The sequence below is a fragment of the Eptatretus burgeri genome, chromosome 2 (genome assembly GCF_056783735.1).
Source record: "Eptatretus burgeri isolate ZD-2024b chromosome 2, Ebu_testis_v1, whole genome shotgun sequence".
Classification (NCBI taxonomy): Eukaryota; Metazoa; Chordata; class Myxini; order Myxiniformes; family Myxinidae; genus Eptatretus; species Eptatretus burgeri.
In genome coordinates, this window is record NC_140962.1 from 128,725,856 (window position 1) to 128,737,523 (window position 11,668).

At 40.5% G+C, this 11,668-nt stretch overlaps 1 protein-coding gene and 1 pseudogene across 1 annotated transcript; both read right to left on the reverse strand.

Moving 5' to 3' along the window:
* Positions 1 to 2,737: 2,737 nt before the first annotated feature.
* On the reverse strand, positions 2,738 to 3,355 carry LOC147033088 (beta-1 adrenergic receptor-like). Its single transcript, XM_085851222.1, has one exon. The coding sequence runs from the start codon at positions 3,353 to 3,355 to the stop codon at positions 2,738 to 2,740; it is 618 nt and encodes a 205-aa protein (XP_085707348.1).
* Positions 3,356 to 3,952: 597 nt separating this feature from the next.
* Positions 3,953 to 7,251, reverse strand: LOC147033089 (uncharacterized; annotated as a pseudogene).
* Positions 7,252 to 11,668: the final 4,417 nt, after the last annotated feature.

Here is an 11,668-nt window from a genome sequence, read left to right on the forward strand (position 1 = left end):
ACAAGTTTGGTCACATCAATCCTGGACTTATGAACCCGGATGGCACTCTGCACCCTTGTGTCAACAAAAGCCATCTGATCCATGCTTTGGAAGGTCTTGTAGAGCCTGAAGCTACCAAAGAAAGTGCACCATCACAGGCCGATGCAGATGTTACATCAACAGAATTCGGAGATGTTCAAGTAATGCCATCACCAGTCACACTACCTGCCCACACTACCTGTGAAACGCTACCTCATCATTGATGGAATGGCAGTAGTCCAAACACTGATGAATGTTCAGACTTCCAGCACCTGCAAAGATATTGGTGAGACATTTGTAACCTACCTACTCGGCAAATACAGTACCTTTACACTGGTGGTCGTGTCATCTTTGACAATTATGATAAGACCGTTCTGCTCAAGGACAATATCCGATACCAGTCATGTCCAACAAACATGGTGGAAATTCTTGTTGAAGATTCTACATCAATTACGAACAAATCAGTATTCTTGTCAAGCAGCAAAACTAAAGATCAACTTAAAATTTATCTTGCCGACAAAGCTGTAAAATATTGCAAACACCCTATTGTAACAGCCACATGACAAGATGTGAACACAAACACACCAGAGGATCCCCCAACAACAACTGTGGGTACCCAAGAGGAGGCGGACACACTAATGATTCCTCATGGTATTGAAGTGGCCGCTTCACCAGGAAACAAGGTTGACTTCTTCACACAAGATACTGACTGGTTTGTGTTGATCCTGAGAAGACTGCCACACTTGGGCAAAAATACTGGCATTATAACAGGCACACCTGACACTAGAAGAAAAGTTGCACTACAACCAATATATCATCATCAGGGACCCAAACGGGCAACAGGACTCCCAGGCTTCCATGACATCACGGGATGCGACATTACTGGTCATATCAACGGTGTTGGTCAGAGAACAGCATTCAAAACGTACATGCAGTCACCACCTCAAGTTGTAAACGCTCCAGCCAAACTGGGAGAAGGTAGTGCACCATCTGTAAATGTAAAGAAGGGGTATGAGGCATTTTTGTGCCATCTCCTGAGTATGAAGAAAGTATCAGCTGAAGATGCTTCAACCCTCAGATGGAAGCGTTTCAAAGCACTTCCAAAAAATAAAGGTGAAGACAAACTGCCACCAACAGCTGGAGCATTGTACCAACACATTCTTCATGCACATCTGCAGGCCAATATATGGAACCAGGATATTATCATCCACCCAGTAATTCCTGATCCGTGCCAACTGGGCTGGTCTAAAGAGGATGGTCAACTAAGACTGGTCTTATCAGAGAAGCAAGCTGCCCCTGAAGCAGTTGTGGAGCTCATCAGATGTACGTGTTCAACAAGTGCATGTTCACGTAACACATGCACATGTAAGAGACGTAATCTTGAGTGCACTGAATTGTGTAACTGTGAGGCAGAAGTTGGTGCATGTAATAACATTCCAAGGCCAGATGTATCTGATTAATCAGATGGTGAAAGTGATGAAGAGAGCGAGTAGTACAGATCAAAATAGGTAAGTATCAAATGGATACATGCATAAACATTGTTCATATAAATACATATTTGAATAACTGTAAAAATGTGTAACAGTGTGTGTAACATATAAATGGTGGCCATTATGCAATAAATAAATGGCAGCCATTTTTAAATAAACAGTTGGTTTTATCACAGTTATAGGTAATGATTAATAAGCAACATTTGACATTGATGTTTACTGGTGTATTTCAGTATTGGTATGAAATCATTATTTAACAAAACTCTTAAAATAGCATTAAATTATCAAAATGGCGTCCATTTTGGATTTTTAGTGCCCAGCTCTAATGTAATGATTCGGGAATAATGTTTGATATTGTTTATGTTTCATTTCTGACTGATGTTAGGTGAATTTTTAATCCAATACAAGTTTTTAATGTCAAGAAACTTGAGGTATTAGTAAAAAACATTGAAAAAATGGCGACCATTTTGAAATTGCTGGTGGCAGCACGACCTAAAAAATGGCAACCATTTTGAAATTGCTGGTGGCAGCACGACCTAAAAAATGGCGACCATTGTACATGAAAAAAAATATATGGCAAATACTTTTTTGACTCTCCAGTGTCTACATCATATCAGATTTTTACCAAATTTAGCAAAAAAAAAAATGCAACCTCACATAATGTCCAAGAGTATCAGTGGATGATTTAAAATCAAAACAGTAGTTTGGATTTAATCCACAGCTACCACAGATAAGGTTTGGATTTTGGATTTAATCTTCATCAGCTCTGTGCTCAAATGAGAAAAACAAACAGGACAACACAATTAATTCAAGTGGGATGAAACGATGTGCCATCACCTGATATACTGCACATTACAAACAGGAATTTGGAACACATTAAAATATGTATGTTCTCCACCATTACCTAACCCATGAAATGTAACGGATATTTTAACAATATTTCAAAAAGGAAACCGATATTTTTCTATGTGTGATTATTCCTTTAAAAATCGTTCAGATATCAACGGCTGAAAAGTTAAGATTTAATTTAAAAGCATTGATCAGCTTAGAGTTAGAGCAGATAAATATATCGCAGGAATTATTCGGGGGTAGAAAACGTGTTTAAATTGTTTCAACAGAAAATGTAAATTTCATGCAAATTTCAATTTAGTAAAGTATGTAAGACCTCAGATTTATTGATCTTCGAGCATACGGTAACATTCATTTCTTTCATAAGATCGAGAACATTCTCACCTGTTTATGAGCTCCACAATAAGTACGTTACCATACACAAAGAGCATGGTCGTCAGTGGAGTGAAAAACACCACGAGTGACATAACTATGGTATACACTTTGCTCATCATGAATACACAACATGCCGGATCCTCAAAGCAAGCCACTGCCACTGGTTCATTGTTCGAGCTCCACTTGCCAACGACGATGTTCGGCCATGAAATGCCAAAAGAAGCCAACCACACAAATGCAATTAGAATATCAACCCGTTGATGGATCATTAAGGATTCATAGCGCAGTGGGGCTGTGATGGCCACGTAGCGATCTCCAGGAATCATGCACAATGTGTTGATGCTTGCATTTGTGGATAGTACATTCCACAAAAAGTATAACTGACAGAGGAAATTTCCAAAAAGCCAATAACCAATGTAGGTAATGGAGATGCAAAAAGGCATTATCACGGCTCCCATTATCAGATCAGCACATGACAGAGAGACGATGAAGGCCGTGCTCTTCTTCTGCTTCAGACGCTCAGAAGTTGCTGCAGCTACAAGTGCCAGTATGTTTCCGGCAATGGTCATAAATACTAAAATGGAAAGAATCACAGCGACAGTCAACGAACCATGCGTCGTCATTTCGTGAATACATGTGGAATTTCCTGAAGTCATGGTGGAAGAAATCCTCTGAAAGCGGGAGATCCACTCTTTAAATTTATATACCTGCTGGCGAGCTGCTTCATATCACGGAGGAATACGACATCTTTCACATCCTCAATTATTCCCACTCTTGTGGGAAGTTTTTCACCAAGGTATTTCATGAACCGGCTCACCAGGCCTGATGTTAGACCAAAGGTGACAGGAAATGAAATGGTGACATTGAAAATATAAAGATGCACGAAGTATTTGAGCCCTTTTAAGGGAGGTATTATGAAAATGAGAATTGCGGCACTGTTTCGAACGTGAATTCCGAACCAGAGTAAACATGCTTTTTCGGAATCTCAAAATTATTAAATACCCACATATTATATTAACAAATTAAAGCTTATTTCCTTATGCTTCATTCTGCATGTCATGGAAGTTGATACCACGTCCATTGATTTGGTTAGTGAACTTTGAGTGGTTGCACCCTAATTTTCTTTATATACCTGAGGCGGTTGATCCAAATCTTCAATATTCTTTATTTTACAGGTGGACATTTCCGAGAAAAAATAACAGCGATTCAGAACAGTTTATTTAGACACAATAATCAAATAATGATTGTGAACAATGTTTACCAGGTGCATAAATAAAACAACTTCTGTTGTCTTTGTGATATGTTGAGAAGAATCCAACAAAGGTACTGGATATACTAATCAACATTTTTGAATACCACCACGTATGCAATTCAATCAATATCACTGTCTTCACTAGGATAGTCTGTTCCATTAGGAAGTGTAACTCATCATCATCATCATCATCATCATCATTATCATCATCATCATCATCCTCATCTTTGATATCCACAGATCCTTCGGAAATGTCTGACAACTGCTGTGGCAGAATATCTCCATTGTATAATGGAGGTTCAAGTTTGCCATCCCGAATGGTCCACCCATGACCATCACTTGCATTCGGTACATCAGGATCAGCAATGTGTGCCCTCTTCCATATTCCAACTTCATAAATGACCCTGTTGATGTGTTCCAGACTCTTCTGACAAGGTGGGAGTAGTGTTTCCATGTCAACATTAACTGATGGGTTGAGAGAATCATATTTGGCACACAATTCGTTGATCCCAGGAACCGTGGAGTGACTACTCGCTGTGTGAGAAGTCTTCCATATATGGTGAATGTGAACTCATGGAGCTCATAAAGAACCTGCTACAGGGTATGTACCTCCCAACTTTGTGAGAACTGGAACAAACTTGGGCATCTTCAGAAGTGTCTTGAGTGGTATGATTTTCCCAAGGCCCTTCAAAGCTCTCATACTGTCATAACCAGTACGGAGATATTAGTCAGGTTCCTTGTGTCCATAATTTGACGTTCCTTGGAATTTTTTGGAGAGTAGCTAACCCCAACATTTTTGGAAAGCTTAAACAATACCAAAATAGAAAATCCATGTTTCACATTTTTGTCAATGCAAATAATGTGGTCAAATAGGTCGTTTTGGGGGTAAAAACCCTTTTTTTTTATATTTCAGCTCTGAAAATTCAAAATTAATCGCAAGCAAGCAACTGATGATGCATAATTGTTAACTAGAGGACAGTTATTAATATAGAATACATATATCTGTATTTTGAGCAATGGTTGCCATGGAAACGGCTATCATTTTGCCAAATTACCGTTTATTTAATGTACTGCTTTCAAATCTTGAAACAAGTGACGCATGAATATGGTGATCAGTGAAATGTACTTAATGTCAAATACGAGTTTGTAGCCAATTGGCATCACTGTCTCTAATGTCACTCATCATTACCATCATCATCATCACTATCGTGGTCATGCCGTTCAATGTTTGAGTCCTCGTCATTCTCACACGAAGTGCTGCACATGCAAAGATCAGTGCATGTTAAGTTCTTGGCCCTGCAGGAACATCTCTGTGATGAACATTCTGTCTTGCACTGGCACCTTATCATCTCGATAATTGCCTTTGATGCAGGGAGAATGGCTGTTGTTGTCGGTTTGAGTTGACCACTCGTGTCCTTGTGGAAGCCATTCTTTAATGGATCAAGAAATGTTTGCTGAGAAATTGCTGCTTGACCCCAAACGTATGCCTGGATATGTACCCACATGATATGCTGCCTCAGAGCACCGACAGTTGGTGGTAACTTGTCATTCTCAGCCATGTTCTTACAGAAGAGATGCCACTGAAGTTCAGGGATGCAGAAATATTGACACCACTTGGACAATAACCTGAACAGACAAATCTTGCTAAAGTTGTGTATAGGTCCTCTGACAGTTCAGCATCCTTACAGAGCATAGCAAAGGCATCTACCATGTCGTCATTGGCCTTCAAGTAGCACTGGAACCACTTTGCCTTACCATGTCGAGCGAACCGCCCAGTATTATCGGCACCTGTGAATGTGTGGAAGGCTGGCAATGCCTGGGCTCTCTCCTCACCTTGGGCCTTCCAGATTGGCTCGATTTTGACAATGCTAGATGCCATTGAGATAGACATGTGTCGGTCTGTCATGGTGGACGGCTAGAGCCGCACCGATAATATTAGGATTTTCCCTTTGACGTTGCGGATGGAATAGAACAGATTCGTTCCGTGGTTTGTACATTGCCTGCCTCCTAGACTTGAGGCCATACATGATGGTTTGGCTTACAGTTAAAACTGATCTGTCCACAACATTTGTCCGTGCTTCTGATTGCATCTCTTCCACTGGGCCAAGCATTATCCAAAATACCATTGCCTTACGCTCTCTGAAGACGTCCTGTTCACTGCTAGAAACTTGTATATATTCATCTTGTTGGTCCTTGGTGGAGAAGTTCTCTAGACTTTTGCGAAGAAGCATAGCTGCTTTGTATATAGCATCCATATGGTCCGTTGTATCGTCATTTGTAATGCTAGCATTGACCATATCTTCCTCGCATGTCTCAGGTGAATAGAGAAAATAAGATTTCCGTCTGTTCTTTGGGAGCACTGACATTAAATTGGGTAATGCCTGTAAGATTCTATTCTTCAGCCATTTTCTACTGAACGTGGGTACATGATGTTCTAAGGCCTCTTTACCACCCAGAAGGTTAACACAACTTGGCTCTATGTCCTCCATACGGAGTTGAGTTTGCTGCTTGGTTAGGACATCTACCAAGTTGATCAGTTCAATTAAACTCACAAGTTGTGTCATTGATGCTTTATCCTTCTCTCCTTTGGTGTCGTGATCTCGCAAGACATGGAAGACATGGTTCATCCAACAAGACCTGTGGTACATAATGTCAATTGCATGTACATCACTTGGCGCTATAGCAGTGTTCAATCGAGTCATAAAAACAGGGTTCTGAGCATCATCAACAGCTTCTCTCAGTGATTTGCCTGCACTGTCACTCCGTACAAGGTAAATAGGTCGACCATCAGTCCTCTGGCAAAAGAAGCACAAAGCCTTGTCATAGGAGTCTGTGGATGACCGAGTGAATGGTGTGGAGGAGCTTGACTCCTCCAGACTAACCGGGCATTTTTCTCTTTCGACCTGGCTCTTTGGCGATATGAGACCCTGATGATAGTGCCTGATCATAACGAACCCTGGCACAACGAATTTGGTCGTTGTTAGTTGCGTTGGAATAGCATGTTCGGTGCCAGACAGCCTTCTCCTTTTGCAACAGTTCTGCTGACATCCCCTCAAGTCGTTTATGAATCTGTACATAATCACCATCCTGTAAAGTGGCTCGCTCCTGTATTGTCTCTATCAAACGGCAGAACGACTCGACTTTCGGTTGCAACACCAAGGACCCTTTCAGGGAAGAATTATCTTGGCACAGGACACATTTTGTCCAGTTTGTTGATCCTTTCATCTGGCATGAATCCTTGCCACTCAGTGGTAGTTCATCCATCATGTTGTTGGTCCTGCAAATATAAAAATAAATCGTCAGCTCATGAATGTCAAATCTATCATACGTGATACAGCCTATAAAACTTGGGCTGTGCCTATGTCTATGGCCATATCAAGGGCACAAATAACATTCATCACCGTAAAAAGCAAACAGATGAGAAAAACGACATCCATATTTTCTTTGACTAATTTATTAACCGAAACTTATGTGATTTAAACGGAAAATTCGGGTAAATGTCGCAATGATAGAACTTTATTAGAATCCAAAATAAAAACCGCTACTATGACGTAAAATTACCTGAATAAAATAAAAGCAGAGATGAGTGGGAAATCAACAATATGCGCTAACTACATGCCAGTAAACTAAATAGAAACTCCAAATAGAATCCGTCTGTAATTCCAACCCCTGGGCACAAAGCTAACCTAATCCTATCCTATTATACAGCAGTTAATCTAATGGAACAAAATATGTCAGTGACTGATTACATTGATGGTGACTTTCTTTCCGGAGAAATGAAAGCACGAAGCAGCACATAAGGACATATTTAAAGATCAACCCGAAATAATAGAAAAAGGATAAACACATAGCTATAACATGACGACTGCCCGACTTCCAACTCCTAGCCTAACAGGAAACGCAATTAAAACCTCCAAGCCCGTGGCCATTCAAACCATAATCCTACCCCATACAGAAGAACATAAAATGACAAAAAGGTACATACGCGATGAGGCATACGCGTAAAGGGTACGATGTCATATATGACAAAAAGGTACATACGCGTAACATGAGGCGATGGCATGGCGTCGCGACGTGGCGTCACCTATGTTCCCTACAAGATCACACTTACAATACATGAAACTACAAAAACGTAAAATCAAACGTCTTACGACTGAAGGTGCCAAAACTTTCTGCTATTGAACAACAGACACACCAATGTTTCATTACACAGATGGCCGTTTCCATGGCAACCAACTGTTCCCATACTTGAAAATCATAATACTTATGTGTAAGTTAGTCACGGTCACTGTATTTAACAATTATTTAGGCCATCCGATGGAAAATATAGTTTTTAAAAAAATATATTAAAAAATGGCAATTCCACTCCAAAAATGCTGTTTCCATGGCAACCGACAGTCAAAATGCAACATTTTATTATTTTATAAAATCCATTGTTCGCCATTTAACAGTATTCCATCATCAGTTGGTTACTTTGTATTGTTTCAGATTTTTTTAAAATTGGAATTTAAAAAAAGCGTTTTTCACCCCAAAACGACCTTTCCAAAAGTTGAAAAAATGTGAAACATCATTTTTTTTTATTGAAATAGATTTTAAACTTCTCAAAAATCTATAGGTTTGCTACTCTCCAAAAAATTCCAATGAAATTACACAAGGAACCTGACTATATGACAGAAGTAAATGGACACCATGATTTTTAAAGAATTTATTCATTGAACATTGGAAGTATATTTGATCAATTTTAATACATACACTAGTATTTGGTGGACTTGCCATTTGCAGATTTCAATGCTTTTACTCTTTCAGGCATAAAACTTACAAGTTCCAAAATGTTCTCTTGTGGGATTTCGTCGAAGGCTTCACACAAAAGGTTTATCAATTCTGTCCGTGATGTTGGTTTCCTGGACTTTTTCCGCACAGCTCGATCCAATATGGCCCAGAGGTGTTCAATGGGATTCATGTCAGGAGACTGACTTGGCCACGGAAATCGCTTGATCCCATTTCTGTCCTGCCATTCTTTGGTCTTTTTTGGAGTGTGGCATGGAGCTCCATCTTCCATGAACAGAGTGCTGTTTTGGACCACCTGCCCAGTGGTGAAGACAGGTAGATGTCCATCCTGAAGGATAGAAATGTATATCGTAGAGTTGATGTTGCCAACACGCTACACAAGCAGCTCTAACCAACCAGTGCTGCAGATTGCTACCAACACCGTCAATGAAAAACCATCATGTTTGACAGTTGGCTGCAATTGGTTCAAAGATAACTCTTGACTGGGAAGTCTCCAGACCCATACGCATCCACTTTCAGAAAATTGAGTAAATTGGGACTCATCTGGAAAAAAAAATACAGTTTTACGAAACTACAAGGGTCTGTTGGCCATCTCGTCAGCCCACGTCTTTGTCCTTTGAATGTTGGCTGGTCTCAGAAGAGGTTTTCTCCTATCTGCTCTCCCATCATAGCCCAGTTGATGATGGTACCACATGGCAGTTCTTGAGCTAAGCTGAACCTCCTCTGCAACATCTACTGCCTTGCAACGGGGAGTTTTCTCAATGAACCGCTTGACAGCTTGAAGATATCTTTCTGAAGGCCGAGATCGACCAGAACAGGAGGCTGTGGAGTCTTTGCCTTCACTGGTGAATTGCACGATCACCCGATTGACCGTAGAAAGCGGAATGCCAAGGTTCTGAGCTATCTGATGCTGGTGACTCCACCTTCCGAAAAGCCAATAATTTGTCCTTTTTGAAAATTCGAGGCATAGTTAGGCATATTTGTTTGAGGCATAGTTAATTGTCGTACAAGACTCAGTAACTCGTTTTTGCAAAGAAGTCGTCGAATATTAGTTCAAATCACTGAGTAAAACTGTGTTATAGAGATGAAATTAAGAAATTAAAGGTGTCTATTTACTTCTGGCATGTCTCTGGCTGCATGTAGAGCCATGAGTGCTGTGGAGTGTTCCTGTGAATAATCCTGAGCTATTTCCGTGGTATTGATCAGTCTCTTTTTATTCCCTGCGCCAGTGTCAAATAGGACTGTGATGTTCTGCAATGCAAAGGCTGCATTGTGCAGGAGGATGAAGAACACATCGCTGTCTGGACTATTCACCGCCACATAGCTGTATCCCTGACTCCTACCATATTCACAATACAGGATAACACAGTTATCCATTTCTTCCTGGGATGACTTGAGTGCGGGATTTTCAATTCTACGTGTTGGCTGGGCATCACTCGATTTGAGTACATATGCATCGCCTTCACAAATGACCGTCACTTGCCTCCCATGGAGTTCGTTCGCATAGGTGTCCCGGCTCCAGAGGTGACACAAAAACTTGATGAACTGTTGTTTGTTTTCATCATTAGCCGATAACATCTTAAAGACAGCAGGTTTCTTCTTGTTCTCAAGCCTTATCATGAGCTTTCCTCCACAGTCTCTCCTCAGTCACTCCATCGCTTTAATGGAGTTGGTCATGTTTTTCACCATGTCATGTCACACAACATCACCAGTCTTTGGCATTATGAAAAAAGCTTTGTGGCAAATTTGGCTGAAGTTACTCAGAATGTCTTTCAAGTAGTGGAAGCATCATGCATTGTCATCCTGTACAACAAGAGTTTCACTTGAAGGTGGTATCATAGCATTCTCACGATCGTTGGTCAGACATTGGAATGATTTTTACTTGTTCGTTTTTCCCAGGAATCCAACAGCGGAACCTACACTGTGTGGTGCAGGAGTCAACAGGTAAGTGAGCAGTTCCATCAGATCGAGCAATACACCTTCATTCTGTGATTTTATGAACAATTGGAAAGTAACGTTTCCCTGTTGCATTTACTGAACAACTTTGTTTTTCATTGTTATTTCTTTTGCCTTCTTGTACATGTCTCCTTCGGCTTTGAGATTCAGACACTTTATTGGCTCAAATAAATATTTTCTGGTTTGAAGGCGACTCGTTATATGAAGGCATCTTTGGCATCGTGACCTGTACATTCCGCTCCAAACACATCCTTTTCTACTTACATGGATGCAGCTGCACCAGAGGATAAAACCAACAATTCATCTTTATTGTCTACGGTGAATGGGTTCATTCAGCCTTCCACCGCTTCTTGAGTTGTCAATACCAGCTTCTCACTCTACAGAACTTCATCCGAATGAATGTCTTGAAGCTTGGTTCCCTCTGGTGTTCTGGACAACATGTCAGCCATATTGAGACTGGGATTCACACACTGATTTTGCGTGTGTTGTTATATCCCAGCATTGGTAAGCATCATGAGTCATGAGAACATGAGACAAATCACAACACTTCCACAAGCGTCCCTCCATGGGACTTAGCACGTCGCATAAATGTCTCCTCCATAGTCTTGTCGATGGCACATCTGTTTCCAGGGATGATGGAATGGGCAACACTTATTGCACCTCTCTTTATCAACTCTGCAGCTCCTTGATGAGACAGATCAATATTGGCGATGGATGTGGAGAAGTACAGGGTGTTTCAAAAAGATTGATGCAACTTTAAATGTTTATTTACAAAGAAACAGAAACTTTAGGAATGTGAACCAAACTTCTTGAAAGCTTATGACATGGTATTTTCTGTCAATGATTGCTATTGCAGTAAGTCACTGCTAGAGTTAGTGAGAGCCCAAGGTCTGAAATTGGCATTTATGCAAAATCTTGGAAATTGACATTCTTGATGTGT